Source organism: Asterias amurensis, chromosome 9 (genome assembly GCF_032118995.1).
Source record: "Asterias amurensis chromosome 9, ASM3211899v1".
Classification (NCBI taxonomy): Eukaryota; Metazoa; Echinodermata; class Asteroidea; order Forcipulatida; family Asteriidae; genus Asterias; species Asterias amurensis.
In genome coordinates this window covers 9,068,198-9,088,509 of record NC_092656.1, presented here as the reverse complement: position 1 = coordinate 9,088,509, position 20,312 = coordinate 9,068,198, and the positions used below count along the sequence as shown (strand labels likewise).

Here is a 20,312-nt window from a genome sequence, read left to right as displayed (position 1 = left end):
AACTGCCTTTCTTTATTCTACTATCGTGGAGTAGATTAATTAATATTAATTTTGGTTTTTACCCATACACCGATGTGTGTTAGCACTGTATACTCAGTACTTTCCCGAGTCCTATGAAAAAATATCACAGGCATGTTACTCGGGTGGGATTCCAACCTAGAGCATTGGTAAAGGTGTATGGGTAAGAACCAAAATTAATATTCTTTATCCCGATGCAAATTAAAAAGCTTGTTGTTTTCAGTAAAAAAAAAGTGCAAAAAAAGCATGTACTAAAATAGTATACACAAAAACGAATAGTAACGGATGGTCCTGCTTGTCTCTGTGTCAAGAGAAATCTCCCTTAAAAAAATCCTGAACTTTCAAAATAATTTTGTTTATGAACACCAGGACCCCAAGGAGTATTTGCCATTCTTGAATGAGCTGCGCGCGATGGACGCCGACTACCAGCGCTTCACAATCGACAAGCATCTAAGACGCTACAGTAGCGCCCTCGTTCACATCAGCAGATGCCCCCAGGAGGAACGCTTCATGGAGTGCGTCAAGTTAGTCACGGAACATAAACTCTATTCGGTTGCTCTGGATCTGTTCGACAGAGGCTCGGAGAGGTACAAGGTAATTAGACTAAAAGGATATTAAACTGGTTTAAAGGCACTGTAAACTATTAGTATTTACTCAAAATAGTTGTAAGCATAAAAACTTACCATGGAGAGCTGTTGCTGGTGTAAAACATTGTGAGAAATGGCTCCCTCAACGTAGTTTTTGAGAAAGAGGTAATTTCACACTTACATAAGAAAATGTCAGGCCTGAAGCTTTTTATTAGGCATCTGAGAGCACACAAATTTGTGCAAACAAGTTTTTTTCTGCATTGCTCTCTTATTACCCAGACCCAGTTAATTTCCCTTGTGGTTTTTCAACTTGAATTTCATTTTAGTTTTTTTTTCTTTTGTGATTTTTAAGGTTTTTTTGTCATTATCCCCTGTAACTTTTTGGATGGTTGTAAATGTCTTTAACAGTGTTTTTGTCCCGTTTGTATTTTTATACCTGTAGTTTATGTTTATATTTATACTTTTTAAATACTGTGTTTGTTATGATGCACATTGGAAGGCAATTTTCATGTTTTTAACGTGCTGGAATAATATATTGAAATTGAAATTGAAACTGAAATTTTTCTACAAGGTTTTGGCGACTGAATATGGCAGCTACCTTCAAGGTAAAAACCGATATGCTGATGCTGCTCTGGTCTTGACATTGTGTGACCAATGGGAGATGGCCTTACAGATGCACAGCAAGGCTGGCCAATGGCAGCAAGCCTTCTGTATGGCGACCAGACTCAATTATGCACCAGACCAATTGGCACAGATGTCAAGGGATCTTGCAGGTAAGAATTTGTCTTTTTACTGATTTTTATTGATATGTATATCTCTTTTAAATGCAGTAACTGCAATTACTGTAAAAAGGGTAACCAGCTGCCAGCCACATCAACCCATTATGACCACGGAGCACAGCCAAGATCGAATGTGGGTGGAAAACCCTTGTGGCACAGAAGGGAACCAATGCACAACTGAGCTCACATATGGCCCTAGCTGGGAATTGAACCAAGGTCACCTTGGTGAAAGCACTTCACGCACAAGCCAACCATGCCACCCCATGGTCATTGGCAGCACGATCAACCGGGTAGTAAAAAACAAAAGTTGCGACTATAACACTAGTCGCCCAGCACTTACAAGGTACCACCATATATAAAAAAAAAAACGTTAGTGTAAACATTTTCCTGAAGACGATCAGAGCAGAACCAACGCAACTTAAAAAGAGATATTCCTGTTGTGCTACTGCAAACCTTTCTTAGTTAACAATAGTGTGTTGTTGAGAAAGGGTTCTTAAAACTCATCATTTGTCGATTTCTTTTCTGACGTTGGTGTTTGCCTTTCTTGTGACGTCATTTGTTCCTTTTGTTATTACGTCTGTTTTTTTTTGGTTCTTGTCTGCAGTGTACTTAACCGGACACAGAAGGCATGCAGAGGCAGCCAGCGTCTTGATTGAATATGCAAATGACACTGAGGAAGCCGTGAGCGTTCTCATCGATGGAGGACATTGGGAAGAAGCTCTGAGATTGGTCAGTCAATATCACATGATGAATAATTAACCTCCTTTTAGTGTTTAAAGTTAATGTTCTTTGTCTTTTACATATAACAGTAGGACTGATTTTCTCGTGCTAATTTTATACATTTTAAATGTGTGTGTCTTTTGGGTTTTGTTTTTTACAACTGTTCTTGGTCTCTTACATGTAACAGTAACACAGATTTTCTTAATGGCAGTGGACACTATTGGTAATTACTCAAAATAATTATTACCGTAAAACCATTCTTGATTACGAGAAATGGGGAGAGGTTGATGGTATAAAACATTGTGGGAAACGGCTCCCTCTGAAGTGACATAGTTTTCGAGATAGAAGTAATTTTCCACGAATTTGATTTCGAGACCTCAAGTTTAGAATTTGAGGTCTCGAAATCAAGCATCAGAAAGCACACAACTTCGTGTGACAAGGGTGCTTTTTCTTTCATTATTATCTCGCAACTTCGACCACCGATTGAGCTCAAATTTTCACAGGTTTGTTATTCTATGCATATGTTGAGATACACCAACTGTGAAAACTAGTCTTTGACAATTACCAATAGTGTCCACTGTCTTTAAGTAGGATTTGAAACTTTGCATGGTGGAAATACAATATAGAAAGGTTTGCGGTAGTACCATGTAATGACTATCTCTAATGAGTTGGGGGTGGTTCTGAAAAGAACTGTTGGGTTCAACTCACAGATTTTCTTGATGGGGTGACCTCGTCTGGGGTCAACTACAAACAGTTGGTAGTTGTGCCTGCCCTGGGGGGGGGGGCACAAAGCAATTTCTGGCACATTGTTATGACTATTCTATCTACCTGGAAAGTGACTGTAAACACTGTCTGCCTATTTTTTAAATTAAAATTTTTTTTCCCGTTTTTTGTTGCAGATGTACAAGCACAAACGAGAAGATATCATCGAGACGAATCTCAAACCAGCTCTTGTTGAGAGTAAGTTATGTTATTCTTTTCCTCACTAAAACTCACTAAAGGTGTGTTCACATTGGACTTTTTTAGGGGGGGGTAAACTAGACAAGCAAATGGGGGTAACTTGACCATTTAAAGTCAAAATAAGCGTACAGCACACATTCTTACACAACAGAAAGCTTTTGTTCAAAGGCCATTTTTACAAACTCTTATCACCTTGAAGAACTATTGTTTTACAGGAAAATAAGTTATACAGGTTGTCTGTCTTATTGAATGACTCAAACACCATTGTGATTGGCAAAAAGTGTCTGAGTTCTTTGGTTGTTTTTTCCTCTTTAATACTCAAGCACATTTTTGTATTTTTTATGGGGTTCCATAACTGTTGGGCATTTCAGATTGTTTCTCTCCAATTAGAAGGAATGGCATAACAGCAATCTAATTTGTTATCATACTTGGAAAGATCTGTTCTTTCATTTTCTAATGGTGGTAAGCTTGGGTGTTGAGGGTGAATATGGACAATACTACAGCTTTATAACTTGAGGTTTTTGTTGGGTGTGTAAGCTGTTTCGACTTAAGTCACCAAAAGGAAGAGGAAGTACGAGTGCATTTGACTTTAGTATCCTTTGCTAAGGAAAGCGTTAAGACAATAGTTTTAAAATTCCACTCCCTTCAGTCAATATTTCTTACATTATACCTCCTGACCACAGAATGTAGCGGGACGCTTACCAGCATAGAAGAGTTCACAACAACCTTCAGTCGTTACAAGCAACGTCTCGCTGTCGTCAGAGAGAACAAGCTTCGCATGCAGCAGGAGGAAGACGCAGGGGACTTCAATGACATGGGTGGTGACTTGTACTCTGACACCAGTAGCATCGGTGGTAGCGCCATGGGGAGTGTCAACAGTTATGGCTCTTCGAGTAGTGCGTATAGCACAAGCACAACCAACAGCAAGATGTCTGGGTTGGTATTAATTACTTTCTTGCATTATATTGTTCTTTAGTTTTAAAGGCAGTGGACACTATTGGTAATTACTCAAAATATTTATTTGCATACAACCTTACTTGGTAACAAGTAATGGGGAGAGGTTGATATTATAAAACATTGTGAAAAACAGCTCGCTCTGAGGTGACATAGTTTTCAAAAAAGAAGTAATTTTCCACGAGTTTGATTTTGAGACCTCAGATTTAGAATTTGAGGTCTCGAAATCAAGCATCTGAGACCACACAACTTCGTGTGACAAGGGTGTTTTTTCTTTCATTATTATCTCGCAACTTCGATGACTGATTGAGCTCAAACTTTCACAGGTTTGTTATTTTATGTATAACGAGTGACAAGACTTGTCTTTGACACTTGCCAATAGTGTTCAGGGTTATTAAAATGTGAGAAATCTTAAACTCACAAGTAGGGACTGAAAAACTAATCCATGCCCAGTTGGGACCACAGAGTTGAAAGGCAGGAATAGATACCACTCAGGCATCATCAAACCCAGGGTCTTATGGTTTTAATGAGTTTTTCCAAATCACTCACACAATTTTCTTTTTTTATCGATCTTTAGACGTTCTAGGAAGAATCGTCGTAAGTCTGAGAATAAGAAGCGCAGCTTGAGGGAGGGCAGCAAGCAAGAGGACTTGGCCCTACTAGAGGCACTGAAGGAAATCATGAAAAATGTGGATCAACTCAAAGGTAAGAAAGATTAACTAAGAATCATGACTAGTTCTTATAAGGCGCATTTCACTATAACGTCTCAATGCACTCTAAATTAAAGTGCAGGCTTTGAAATAACCCATGGCACCCACAGCAACTGACCGTTCCGGCTTTCCACTAAGCTCCGCCCCCGCGCACGTGAGCAAGACACGTGTACAAGCACTCCCAATGACATTCTGCACGATTCTGCCGCGCGTGCCAAATATACCGCACGCATGACCGAGTTTGTCCGACCACAATCATTGCTGTGATTGGTCAAAATGGGTGAACTCGCACAGTTTGATTGACAGGCCGGATCGGTCCATTGCTGTGGTGCCCTTCCTAAAGTTTCAATACAAATTTTCATTTACATTTCTGCAATGTGCAGGCTTAAAGGATTTGGGTACTTTTTGTAACACAATGTCCACATATATACATTAAACTTACATTGTTTGAAGATAATGATAGTAGAAAGCGTACCTTAAAATATTAGTTGCTGAGGTGCTTTAGTTTTGAGAAATGAGTAAAACAATGTCATGAAAATATGTTTTTACATGCTAAAATAATTTTCATCTCATGATCACTGAGATGAAAATAATTTTCATGACATTGTTTTTACTCATTTCTCAAAAACTACAGCACGTAATATTTTCAGGGAAGCTTTCTACTATCATTATCGTCAAACTGTGTAAGTTCAGTGTAAATCTGTAGACATTGGGTTTTTTGTCCTATAAAAAGTACATAGCCAACAACAATTGTATGGACTTTTTGCAGTATTTTAGTGTTAAACATATACATGTATCTTTGAATGTACCGTTTTAGTGTTTTTATATTGTAAAATTCTAGTAATATTTGGCCTTTGGGCCACTAGTGGAATGTGAACAAACCAATGCCAATATATGTGTAGAGACAATGTTTAAAGGCACTGGACACGTTTAGTAATTGCCAAAAACCAGTATTCACACTTGATGTATCCCAACATATGCATAAAATAACAAACCGGTACAAATTTTGACAAAAACTGGACGTCAAAGTTGCAAGAGAGTTATTAAAGTGAAAAAAAAACCTTGTTGCACAAAGTTGTTTGAATTCAGATGTCTATTAGAAGGCTTTAGGCCTGAAGTCTTTTGTTGTTTGAATGAGAAATTACACCTTTCACATAAACTACCTGACTTCTTAGGAAGCTGTTTCTCACAATTTTGTATACTATCAACAGCTCTCCATTGCTCGTTACCGAGTAAGTGTTTATGCTAGCAATTTATTTTGAGTATTACCATAAGTGTCCAGTGCCTTTAAAGCCAGTGGACACTGTTGGTAATTGTCGAAGGCCAGTCTTTTCACTTGCTGTATCTCAACATAAATGCATAAAATAACAAACCTGTGAAAATTTGAGCTCGATTGGTAGTCAGAGTTCTGAGATAACTATGAAAGACACACACACCCTTGTCATACGAAGTTGTGTGCGTTTAGATGGTTGATTTCGAGACCTCAAATTCTAAACTTGTGGTCTTGAAATCAAATACATGGAAAATTACTTCTTTCACAAAAACTATGGTACTTCAGAGGGAGCTGTTTCTCACAATGTTTTATGCCATCAACCTTTCCCCATTACTCGTTACCAAGTAAGGTTTTATGCTAATAATTATTTTGAGTATTACCATTAGTGTCCACTGCCTTTAAGGAATGTCAGTGTTTGTTGTGGGACAGAACCTCAAATAGGGATAACCCACCAAAATCAAAAAGGGACTGAAAACCCAAGGCTCTCTTTCTATTTAAAGGTGATGTTAGACAGCTCACGCCAATTCTAGTGATGTTCAACTACAAGACGGAGGCAGGAGAACTCCAGAACTCTCTTCAAGACGCTCTGAAGATGCTAGAAGTGGGAAGTACTGAGATATGGGCAAGCAATGTTACTCATGAAAACGCAGCATCACAGGTATGTTGTGACTGACTTAAATTGGCCGGTCATCTCACTTGAGATTTGTATTACTAGAATCTTTGTTGAAGGGATTATGCAATTTTGTTTGTAACTAATGTGTTCAACTTTAAAGGAACACGTTGCCTTGGATCGGACGAGTTGGTCTTTGAAAAGCGTTTGAAACCGTTTGTTATGAAATGCATATGGATAGAAAGGTGTTTTAAATGTAGAACATAATGATCCACACAAATATCACTCAAAATTGCACGGTTTTCATTTTACGTCGCGAACTAACACGGCCGGCCATTTATGGGAGTCAAATTTTTGACCCCCATAAATGGCCGACCGTGTTTGTCGACAGGGTAAAACGAAAACCACGCAATTTCGAGGCATATTTGTGTAGATCATTGTATTCTACTTTTACATCATCTTTCTAACCATACCGATTTTATTACAAACGGTTACATGGCACTTTTCAAAGACCAACTCGACCGATCCAAGGCAACGTGTTCCTTTAAAGGCACTGGACACTATTGGTAATTACTCAAAATAATTGTTAGCTCAAAACCTTACTTGGTAACAAGCAATGGAGAGCTGTTGATAGACCATATTGAATATGACGTCATCGTTCAAATATCTGCCCTACAAGATGGCGTCTGTGCACGTGTGTGTGTGTGTGCGTGCTTGTGACGTAGAAATAAAACTGAGAACGCTGCGTGCTTCATGTTTCTTTGACGTACGCGTGTAGACGCGCATACTGTTTGACCTACAAGATGGCGACTTTCATACCAGCAAAGGGGGGTTATTTAATACGGTCTGTAGTATAAATATTTTGGGAAACAGCTTCCTCTTTGATCCACCAGCAGTTTCAGAAATCTATTTTACTAGTACTGGAACCCCCCTCCCCCTTTAAACTATATCTCATCCTACTCCTGTTGCTAGCCGTTGACGTAAACGTAAGCACACATTTTTATTGTTATATGTTGTAGGTGTCTTTTTTTTTCTTTTCTTTTTTTTCATTCATCTTTTGTAAAGCTGTTGTTTTGTGTATTTTTGTAGGCTTGTCCTTGACAAGCCCCTCCCCCCCCCACCCTTTTGTCCTGTGCCTCCACATCCATATATTATTTTTGATTAGGAAAGAAACGTTCCTTTGAATTGAATAAAAATATAGCTTTACTCATCGTTTTTTATTCTTCTCATCTCTGGCACCACAGGGATTCGGTCCGCAGTTCACATCCAACAGCATCGCAGCCTCGATGTTCTCACAGGGCACCGTCCCTACAGCACAGTCCTTTGACGATGCGGCCCTCCTCCTACCCTACAAACTCAGCAAAGACGAAAAGTGGAGACTGCACATGCTTGACCGGAGGTGAAAGGTCGTCACCGTGGTAACACATTCATCGGATTCCAGGCCTGTATGCTTCGTTTTTTTTGAAAGGGCAAGGGCACCAAGGCAAATTTTCCTTGGTAAAGTTAAGAGCACCCTATGAGGAAATTGTAAATTTCTACTGAAGCAATTTGAGGGCACCAAGACAATGACCATGAGGGCATGGAGGCAGTTACCTTTGTTGCCTCTGTTAAAGACACTGGACACTATTGGTAATTGTCAAAGAATAGGTTTCACAGTTGGTGTATCTCAACATATGCATAAAATAACAAACCTGTGAAAATTAGAGCTCAATCGGTCATCAAAATTGCGAGATATTAATGAAAGAAAAAACACCCTTGTCGCACCATGGTCACACGAAGCTGTGTGCTTTTAGATGCTTGATTTTGAGACCTCAAATTCTCAATCTAAGGTCTCAAAATCAAATTCGTGGAAAATTACTTCTTTCTCGAAAACTACCCCACTTCAGAGGGAGCTGTTATCACAATGTTTTATACTACCAACCTCTCCCATTACTCGTTACCAAGTAAGGTTTTATGCTAATAGTTAAGGTTTGATAACTATTTTGGGTAATTACCAATAGTGTTCACTAAGCGTGTCTGATACCACAATATTATCGAATATCGCGATACTAATTTGGAAACGTTTTCGATATCGGATCAATTTGGTTTTCATCGAAATAACGATATATCGCGTTATCGATTAAGTGTCGCGATATCGATTAAGTATCGCGATGTATTTCTTAGCTGAGACATCTTGCACCCCATAGGTTTGGAGTAAAACCAGAAGAATAAGTCATTACAACACCTCTCTCATGCTATGACTGTCTCTTCTACAACTTTCACTGGGAGTTTGAAGACTGATAATGTCAAATTTAATTAATCGCGATTATATCGAATATCGCGATATATTTTAAACGGTATATCGTAAATCAAATAAATCGATATCGCCCAAGCTTTGTGTCCACTGCCTTTAAAGTATCAGGCCTGGGGTTCAGTATTTGCTGGGATTCAGTATTGCTGTATTTTGTGGAGTCTAGGATACAGCTAAAGCCACATATCTGACCAGATAGCGATTACCAGCCAAAATTACATTACATTTACATTGTTTTAAATAGTACCCAAATCATTTTTTGCTTGACAAATAATTTTGTCAAGCAGTATTTTCTACTTTATGAAAGGAACACACTGCCTTGGATCGGATGAGTTGGTCTATAAAAAGCGGTTAGAAAGATATTTTAAAAGTAGAATATAATGATCCACACAAGCATCACTCAAAATTCCACGGTTTTCCTTTTACTTTGCGAACTAACACGGTCGGCCATTTTAAAATGGCCAACTGTAATAGTCAACAGGGTAAAAAGAAAACCACGCAATTTCGAGGCATATTTGTGTAGATCATTGTAAGCTTGGGCGATATCACGATATTATCGAATATCGCGATGTTAATTTGGAAACGATTTCGATATCGGATGGATTTGGTTTTAATCGAAATATCGATATATCGCGATATATCGCGATAATCGCGATATATCGATATATCGATTAAATATCACGATGTATTTGCTAGCTGAGACATCTTGCACCCCATAGGTTTGGAGTAAAACCAGAAGAATAGGTCATTAGAACACCTCTCTAATGCTATGACTGTCTCTCTACAACTTTCACTTGGAGTTTTAAGACTGATGATGTCAAATTTCATTAATCGCGATTATATCGAATATCACGATATATTGTCGGCGATATATCGTGAATAAAATAAATCGATATCGCCCAAGCTTAGATCATTGTATTCTGCTTTTACAACGGCGTTTTACCCACAGTTCCAAAACACTTTTCAAAGACCAACTCGACCGATCTAAGGCAACGTGTCCCTTTCACAGCTTTATGAAATTGGGCCCTGTATACAAGGTATTTTATGTGATACAGAGTGTTCTTCCCAGTTTGTTGAATTATATTTTTTTTAACAAGAATCTAGGCCACAATCCCATTAAAATGCTTTAACTTATTCCTCATATGAACAGACTTCTTATTTCTGTTCAGTTATGAACCTGCATGTGTAAAGAGCATGGAGGATAAAAAAGGGTTTTCTTTTTTGTGGCGTGTTTCTGCTAAGCAACTAAGAACACCAGACTCAAGCTCTGGTGTTTCTGATCAGCAGAGTGTGGGCCCAGTTTCATAGAGCTACTAAGCACAAACATTTGCTTAGCATGAAATTTCTTCCATGATAAAAACAGGATTACCAACCTAATTTCCATTTGTTGCATGTTGCTTTCTTACTGGTATACAGCTGTTGTTTGCTTGTCCTGAAAATCAAGTGGAAATTTTGTTGGCATTCTTGTTTTTATCAAGGGAGAAATTTCATGCTAAGCAATTTTTTGTGCTTAGCAGCTCTATGAAATTCGGCCCTGGTCATGGCACTGGTGTCCCTACACAAGGTATTTTGCCATAATTGCATTGTTGTTATTTATTTATGGTGAAGTGACAGCATGTTAATATGGAGGTTTTGGCTGAATTCCAGCTCTATTGGACTTCTATTCTAATCAACCCTAAACTAGTTGAAATGTACCCAGTCAGTTTCCCTTATGGCTTATTACTTGTTATGTTCAGACACAATTTGCTAACCGACACCATTTCTGAGATTTCGGTCAAAGCTTAAAGGTGGGTTTATTGTTAGTCAAAAAGATTGTAATAGAACATATTATTTGGCAAGGAGCCAGATGCCAAACACAGGGCAAACCGACTAAACATACACACAACCACCTGCACAGGGACAAAATTTGATGCACACCCAACAAAAACTGTGACAAAAGTGATGTTTAAACCTTTTCTCTCCAAAAAGACCCCCCTTAGATAATGCAACCCCATTGGTTAGAAGTTTAAATCTAAACCTATGATTGGCCAATGCCCTTACCCAATCAAAATCCCAATACTGACCTCAGCTGCTTGGTGATTGGTTAACAATCCACACTGGTGGATCCCTTGTATCCATGCAAATAGCCCTCAGAGGCCATCCAACCAGTCACATGACCTGTTAATGCTCAGCATTGCTTAACTCACATAGACTGGCCTCCAGTCACCCCACCATTTTATGCACAACAACATGCACCACCCAGCCTTATGCTGAGTATAAAGCATTTGATCATTTAGTTGATAAAATGAAATCTTTGAAATGAGAAAAGTTGTATACCCTTTGCTTGGGCGTTCTGTAGGACAAACTGTTCTACTGTTGTGGGACAAACTTTGTGTGGCTGTTGTACTTCATGTGGCCATCTTTTCTGTCGGAACAACAAACAATCCTTTGTTGTCACTGTTACTACATGTAGTATGTATGTATATCCTAATAAATATATTTTATTGCCAGAGTCAATAAATGCATATTGTCAAAAGCGGAGACAGATACTTGTTGTTGTAGACTTGCAGAGTCAGTGCGTATTGTTTCTATTGTTGGTTCAAGTATCATTTTGATTGTCATTTTCAATGCTCAGGCAGTCGTGACACAGTACAGTCGCCCCCAACAACGGAGCAACCAAGCGTGTCCCAGGCATTCCCCTTAGTTTCTGTACGAATGTTGGGCAATATTTAGTTGTGAGGGTTGGTCACACAGATTTGGTAAAAAAATATTACCAGTTGTTACAGTATTGTTTTTTTTCTACCTCTTACAAAATCCTGACTTGATTATCTTTGTATACATATTTTCAGTGTAATTTCCTCCCATTTTGAACCACTCACATTATTAGGCAAAAAAAAAAAATGCCACTGCATTAAATTCATCCTCTTAAAAGGACTGGCCTAGGGGCTTGTCTTGAATCTAACGTGATGCTCTTGAACACGTGTAACCGGCTGTTGCGAAAAACAAAATTAGTGAATGTCTACCAGAGAATCTTTTTAGTGTAATAATCCGACCCTGTTAAAGCCATTATACACTTTCGGTAAACAGTATTGTCCAAGGCCCACACTTCGTGTATCACAACTTATATATAAAATAACAAACCTGTGAAAATTTAGGCTCAATCGGTCATCGGAGTCGGGAGAAAATAACGGGAAAACCCACTCTTGTTTCCGCATGTTTCGCCGTGTCATGACATGTATTTAAAATAAATCTGTACTTTTCACTATCGAAAATTGATATTGTTTTTAATGTTTTCTCAAAATTGTATAACTAGCAGCACCATAGAAATAGAACCTGGTGAACGCTGAGCTCGGCCGCCCTCTGTGTCGTCTGTGGACGCGGCAATTGTATACCACGCGATACGCGTGTATGGCAAAATGATCATCGCGTGACTCGCGTGTATGTTAAAATGGCAGCGCACATAGACCGTTTGTACGTGTTTTCATTGGTCAATGTTCATGACCTCTACTGTGTGGTAAATTATTTTTGAAAAATTATTTTGCCAAATTATTTTGCCATACATGTGTAAAAACTGGTGTACGCACTTCCATAAACATTGTCTCACAACGAATTTGCATGCACAAAGACACACTCAGCAGTCTCGGGTTTTATATCTATGAGCAACACATAAACTGTGTGGGTAATTTTGAGTCGCTTGCATACGCACTTTGTATCCTTCAACTATATTAAGGCACCTGCATCTTAGAATGTGATTAATTGAGGATCAAACATAATTGTACTGGTACCTTGTCTAAGAAATCTACCGAGCAGAATTACTGGGAGATCGTGCCCAAATTGACTTAAAGGTAGTGGACACTATTGGTAATTGTCAGAGACTAGCCTTCACAGCTGGTGTATCTCGACATAATGCATAAAATAACAAACCTGTGAAAATTTGAGCTCAATCGGTCATCGAACTTGTGAGATAATAATGAAAGGAAAAAACACCCTTGTCACACGAAGTTGTGTGCGTTTAGATGGTTGATTTCGAGACCTTAAGTTCTAAATCTGAGGTCTCGAAATCAAATTCATGGAAATTTACTTCTTTCTCAAAAACTATGGCACTACAGAGGGAGCCGTTTCTCACAATGTTTTATACTATCAACCTCTCCCCATAACTAGTCACCAAGAAAGGTTTTATGCTAATAATTATTTTGAGTAATTACCGATAGTGTCCACTGCCTTTAAAGGGGCACACTGCCTTATTCGGTGCATTGGACTGTAAAAGCGTTCGTTATGAAATGAATATGGTGGGAAAGATGTGTTTAAAGTAGAGTAATAATGAGCCGCAGAAATATCCCTCAAAATTGTGTGGTTTTTCTTTTACCCTAAAACTATTAACTAACACGGTCCGCCATTTCGTGGAGTGAAACATTTGGTTCTACATAATGGTAGACCGTGTTCACAAAGTATAAGGAAAAAACATGCAATTTTGAGGGTATTTGTGTAAAATTAATGTTAAATGCTACTTTTTATATACCTTCCCGACCATATTCGTAAAATAACAAATGCTTTTTATGTCCCAAAGCGCCCAATCCGAAGCCCTTTTAATACCACCATAGGCCTACCCAGTGTTTGGCAATACTACTTCTTAATAAATATGTCAGTAAGTTGACTTATTCCATTAAAAAAAAAAATTCTTGAGAGAATTTGCATAAGTAAATATAAATTATGCTGTGGTGATGTCTTATTGAGCTCCAAATGACAAATACTTGAATATCAAATGATATAATTTGAAATCGAGTTTAACAAAAAGTTTCGAGGAAAGTTAACCAGAATAGTGTTCAATTGCTAAAATGTATTGCAATTTCTGTATTGCAGGATAATTTTCTGAATTGCAGGACATCTGAATTTCAGGAAAATTAAAGGTTTTTGGCTGTGGCACTTATTTCTCATAGAGTTTAACCACACAAATGTAAATCCTTTAAATACCCTCCATATCTGTAGATTACCAACAAAGGAAACAATGACAATGGTTCCTCTGTTGTACGGAAGGATTTCTGTTGGGTGTGAGAAATTCGTTTTCCCGAGGTCATTGGTGTTGTATTTGATTGCATTTATTCACCGTGTTTTCGTAAAAATCTTTACTGCAGTTACGCTCTGGTCAACAATGTACTTTGTGTTTTGTTTGATTTTTACGGTCACTGGTCTCGGCATGTCACAGCTATTGTCACTGTGGCCTTGCTTTATGTCACCAAAGGGGTGGAAGTCTACCTCAGTGGAGTTTTACTGAACCACACGTACAGATTTACTGGGAAAAGTTTATGAAAACAACAAAACAATCAGATTGTTTAAGGGAAAGCCACTGGCTTTTATATGGAGTGGATATAAGATTTCATTCAGAAGTGAGATTGTTTGAGAAATAGTACCGATAAAACAGGGCCTGTGGTAGTTTCTAAAAAAAACTTAAAGCCATTGGACACTTTCGGTAAACAGTATTGTCCAAGTCCCACACTTCGTGTATCACAAGTTATATATAAAATAAAATAACAAACCTGTGAAAATTTAGGCTCAATCGGTCGTCGGAGTCGGGAGAAAATAACGGGAAAACCCACCCTTGGTTTCCACACGTTTCGCCGTGTCATGACATGTGCTTAAAATAAATCCGTAATTCTCGCTATCGGGAATTGATATTGTTTTAATGTTTTCTCAAAAAGTAAAGCATTTCATGGAATAATATTTCAAGAGAAGTCTTTCACCATTACCTTCTAAAAACCCTCTAAATTATTTGTTAATCTGTGAACTTTTACTTTTTTTACTGTACCGAAATTGTCCCATGGAACATTTAAAAAAGTACCTGGTACATGAAAGACAGGGAGAGCTTATGAAATTATAAAAAGGAGTTATATATTCCTCGACGGTTATAATTATTTACCTTCTTTTTTGAGTAATTGAGGTAATTTTTCACCTCCCAATAGTTTGTATCTGATGAAGGCTTTAGGCATGATGCTTTTCTCGTGCATAAAAATCAGCCAATGTTATACGACAAGGGTGTTTTTCTGTCACTGATTTCTTGCAATTTTGATGACCAAATAAGCCAAACCAAGAGAGGACTGGTCTTGGACATAACCCTGCACAGGTTTTTATGAACTGTAATAAAGCGTTTGTGATTTCTTAAAATGGAACCATTTTGTTTGTTGGACCATTTTCTCTTTTACAACTGTTTAAAGACAGTGGACACTATTGGTAATTACTCAAAATAATTATTGGCATAAAGCCTGTCTTGGTGACGAGTAATGGGGAGAGGTTGATGGTATAAAACTTCGTGAGAAACGGCTCCCTCTGAAGTGCCATAGTTTTCGAGAAAGAAGTAATTTTCCACGAATTTGATTTCGAGACCTCAGATTTAGAACTTGAGGTCTCGAAATCAACCATCTAAACGCACACAACTTCGTGTGACAAGAGTGTTTTTCTTTCATTATTATCTGGCAACTTCGACGACCGATTGAGCTCAAATTTTCACAGGTTTGTTATTTTATGCATGTGTTGAGATACACAAACTGTGAAGACTAGTCTTTGACAATTACCAATAGTGTCCACTGCCTTTAAGTTTTCAGTCACATGGTGATCGAGTTCCTAATCCCCTACAACAATTATAACTTTCCCTAGCTGATACCGACAAGTGAAATGTTCGAAGGGAAATTGTGTCTATATCAATGGTTCAGGAAAGAGTCGATGGTGTATGTATTCGATCAGCATGTTCCGGGCCCAATTTCATAGAGCTGCTAAGCGCACAAATTTGCTTAGCATGAAATGTTTGTCCTTGATAAAAAAACAGGATTACCAACCGAATTTCCAATTGTAACATATTGCTTGTCACTGGTATTCAGCTGTTGTTTGCTTATCCTGAAAATTACGTGGAAATTTGGTTGGTAATCCTGTTTTTATCAGGAAGAAATTTCATGCTAAGCAAATTTTTGTGCTTAGCAGCTCTATGAAATTGGGCCCTGGTCATCTTCTTGAGATAGAATGGACATTGGTTTGGGGCTATGTGCTGACCAATCGGAGTCCATAATCGATCTATTGATTATAGATTAATCTTACATGATGGTTAAATATAGAGGACCCCACCACAGCTGTCTGAACTAATGAGCCTATAAGAATAAACAAGGCCATCGTAGTCATGTTTCCTTAGCTCCATTTTATGCCAATTATGGGTAATTTTTCTATGACGATCACACCTTCAATAAAACATGTGAATTACTGTACAGCATTTTTTTTTTTAAGTCACTGGACACTTTTGGTAACTGTCAAAGACCAGTCTTCTCATTTGCTGTATCTCAACATATACATACAATAACAAACCTGTGAAAATTTGAGCTCAATCGGTCATCGATGTTGCGAGATAATGAAAGAAAAAACACCCTTGTCACACGAAGTTGTGTGCTTTCAGAGGCTTGATTTCGAGACCTCTACTGGTATCTTTCTTATTGTTGTTTAGCTGAAATGTTTGCAATAGTTTCTGCTTAAAGGGTCTGTTGGTAATGACTCTGAACGGCAATAACAACTTGCATGGTTAAGAAGTACAGTAGCCTAAAATGCATTTTGAGAGACATTTCACTACGGAGTACTGCGGTTATGGGAAAAGAAAAACACTTTTTATCCCCACAAATTTGAATATAATGAGCGTTACCGCAGTGCGCGGTTCTTAGATTTTGTATTCCTATTAGGGATTTGTTCTTCCTGCGTGGACATTATTCACTCCGGATTGTGTGCGGTATCTCAAAAACGCGACCAATTTCCATTGGTTATTATTGTATATAATACTTCATTTATATAGGATTGAAACATTCAAACTATTTCAAAAGCAAAACGTGTACTTTGCCTCGTTTGGTATAAATATCGAAGACCAGAGTATTAATAACAAGCCTGTGAAAAAAAAATTATGGCTCAATTGGTCTAATGGAAGTTGCAAGAGAATAATGGAAGAAAAAAAACACCTTTGTTTCACAACTTTGTGTGCTTTAATATGCATAATAAAAGGCCTCAGCTGAAGTCGTTTATTTTTTAAGTGAGATATTACCTCTTGCTCAAAACTATGTTACTTCAAAGGGAAACGTTTCTCACAATGTTTTGTTCAGTCAAAACAGCTCTCCTAAATTAGTGTTTATGCTATCAACTACCAACTGTGTCCAGTGCCTTTAAAGACACTGTACACTACTTGTAATTGTCAAAGATAGTCTTCTCACTTGGTGTATCTCAACATATGCATAAAATAACAAACCTGTGATAATTTGAGCTCAATTGGTCGTCGGAGTTGCGAGATAATAATGGAAGAAAAAATACCCTTGTCACACGAAGTGGTGTGCTTTCAGATGCTTGATTTCAGGACCTTAAATTCTAAATTTGAGGTTTCGAAATCAAATTCTTGGAAAATTACTCCTTTCTCGAAAACTACGTCACTTCAATTATTTTGAGTAATTACCAATAGTGTCCACTGCCTGTAAGCAGCTCTGTGAAATTTTGCTCTGCCGTGCATATTCCGTGCAGTTTACATAATTAATAAAGAGCAGGTAGCAACCGGGTAGCAACGATACAAAACACGGATGCGCGACCATCTGCCGTAATGTGCGAAATTATCGGCTATTAGTAAGTGGGATACCTACACTCGACTGCCATCTGCCCCCATCCAGCCATCGGGTGTTTGTCCTGTGTGCCAACATAGGTGAAAAACTACCATACACAAAATATGTATAGTAAAATAATGCAGTTTCAAGAGTCACAAAATGGTATGAAATTGTATTTTGACCGGTTACCTTCTTCTCTGCTAAGCAAAATGGTGTTGTGCTTAGCTACTGTTTGTGCTTAAAGACATAAAAACTTACTTGGTAACAAGCAATGGAGAGCTGTTGATTGTATAAAACATTGTGAGAAACGGCTCCCTCTGAAGAAACGTAGTTTTTGAGAAAGAGGTAATTTCTCACTAAAATAGTTGAATTGAATTCGAGACCTACGCTGAGGTCTCGAATTCAAGGCATCACAACTTTTGCGACAAGGGTGGTTTTTCTTCAATCATTTTCCCAAGTTTGTTCCGATTGAGTCCAAATTTTCACAGGTTTGTTTTTTTATGCCTACGGTTGAGATACACCAAGTGAGAAGACTGGTCTTTGACTATATTACCAAAGGTGTACAGTGTCTAAAGAAGATGGGTCAAGTGCGTAGCTCATTGCCACGTACTGAGCAAAGGTCTCCCGATTTAAGAAGCTCCAAAGTGAAGGGATCGCGTTTGTCTGGAAATTGGCAGACCTGAGTTCAGCAACACTTCGGCGAACACAAGGTTCAAAAGTCGAACAAACTGTTGTTGTTTGTTGTCGTGAAACTAACACCAGATGGTCTTAGAAGACAACTACGTTGTCTTCTACCCCAGGCAAAGAATGTCATCTTTGAGACTCACAAAGCCATTTCCATTTTGCAAAGGGCACTCCCTTGAAAATCTTTTAGATAGTCTACTCTTGAAGGGGCGCAAGTAAAGACCACCAAGGCCTCTGTTAAACTACAGACTTGTTCTACCATTTACCCCCTTTTGGGCCCCGCTTTTGTTATTTAATGATTTACAGCGGGGAAAAACACCGGATAATATGCAATGATACCGCATCCATGCTTTTAAAAACTCAATCAATTATAATTAAAGAGTTAAAAGCATATGACATTTGTTATATTATGCAATTATTTGTCACTTGTGCAAACCAAAAGTCAGCTTAAACTGTCACATCACAAAATAATCACGTCAAACAAAAGGACCACTTTCATCAATCATAAACATAAAAATATGACAAATTGAAGTTATTGAGATACACAACCAGCTCTCTGATATCTCGACCTAAATCATAGTGGGTTCTTTTAAGATTTATATATATATTTCTTTTTTCTTCCCTATTTTCGGCAAAAGTTTTCATTTGGACAAAAAAAGACAGGGTATACTGTGGTAATTTGCAAATTCTATATTCTCACTTGTCACAACATAATATGCATATCAACATTACAGTTCTACCAAAGCTCAAATTGTCATCGAAGAAAATTATAAATGCCACTTCGCAAAGGATCGCGACCATTGCGTGCTTTCAGATACCCGAGTGTAATAAAGCCTTTCTCAAATCCAAATTTGGGGGGTTGACAACTACCTCTTTCTCTAAAACTGTCTTCAAATTGGGAATTGTTTCAAACCATGCTTTATAAAAACCAACAGGTCCCGAATACTCTTTACCAAGTAAGTTTCATGGTCATTCATTTTTTGAGTCAAAATACCAAACATACTCTGAGGTGAAGAAGTAAAGTTGCAACGTGCCCTCAAAATTTGCTCCAGCACTATTGAGGATTTAATTTTCTACTTAAGATTTTTCTACTTAAGATTTTTGTGGTTGGTAAACATCTTATGAAGCCGATTTCATGTTTGATAATGTACCAATGCCTATGACTTTATCATAAGTTTATGGAGAAACCTTTTCACCGTGAGTGCACAGCTTTACAGCCCTTAATCATGTGTAACTATAATCCGGAATCTTGAAGTAGCAGTTGGCTTGGTAGCCTTCCATTTATCTTGTTTACTCTTGGTAAGGTAGGGCTATTCTTTGTCCACCGCCATGATGGAAGAACATTAGCTTCCTCGGTCTAATCCTCAGCCACCAGTGACATCACCCATGTTTACACTAGAGCCACTGGCCTTCTTTCAGGCACATTTGTACACAGCTCAATGGAAGAACACATTTTAAATGCTGATCTGTTAATGTTGGTTGACTGTTTGGGATTTTTGTGTGAACTTTTGATATGAAAAAAGAGAGCACTAACTTTGTCAGCTGTTACTTTTGTGACTCTTGTAATTGCACTGGTGTGACAATATTACATAGAAGTGTAAAAATTTCCCATACGAGCAATTTCCTGATTGCACTGTTTGGGGTTTTGTGTCAACTTTCGATATAAAGAAAGAGAGCACTAACTTTGTCAGCTGTTACTTTCGTAACTCTTGCAATTGCACTGGTGTGACAATACTACACAAAACTGTAAAATTTCCCATCTGAGCAATTTCCTGATTGCACTGTTTGGGGTTTTGAGTCAACTAGCGATATATAGAAAGAGAGCACTAACATTGTCAGCTGTTTTTGTGACTGTTTTTGTAATTGCACTGGCGTTTATTACACAAAAATGAAGGAAAAAAATCCATCTGAGCAATCGTCTGTCAGGAAAGAGTGAGAACAAGACCACTCTTCTGACACTTAAGGCTGCTCATAGACTTTCACCACACGTCTGCCCTTGCTCTTTTGTGACATGGAATGAGCTTTCGACGTGGGATTGCAGTAACTTCTCAAGTTTTAGTCGGCTCGAAGAAGCTTCCATAGGAACCGGTACATCTTTATGTAGCTTACAACAAATGTTTTAATGTAAAATGTCAACAACAA

At 38.1% G+C, this 20,312-nt stretch overlaps 1 protein-coding gene across 4 annotated transcripts in view; it reads left to right on the top strand.

Annotated features, from left to right (window-relative positions):
* The window catches only part of LOC139941622 (elongator complex protein 1-like), a 35,561-nt gene extending 20,525 nt beyond the window's left edge, over nt 1–15,036 (top strand). For all 4 annotated transcript variants that reach the window (XM_071938205.1, XM_071938206.1, XM_071938204.1 and 1 more), the window contains 8 exons: nt 388–612; nt 1,177–1,378; nt 1,989–2,113; nt 3,004–3,064; nt 3,748–4,000; nt 4,596–4,723; nt 6,502–6,659; nt 7,856–15,036. In XM_071938205.1, coding sequence (XP_071794306.1) covers nt 388–612; nt 1,177–1,378; nt 1,989–2,113; nt 3,004–3,064; nt 3,748–4,000; nt 4,596–4,723; nt 6,502–6,659; nt 7,856–8,014 — 1,311 coding nt within the window. In that variant the 3' untranslated portion in view covers nt 8,015–15,036. The remainder of the gene's footprint in view (nt 1–387; nt 613–1,176; nt 1,379–1,988; nt 2,114–3,003; nt 3,065–3,747; nt 4,001–4,595; nt 4,724–6,501; nt 6,660–7,855) is intronic.
* Nucleotides 15,037–20,312: the final 5,276 nt, after the last annotated feature.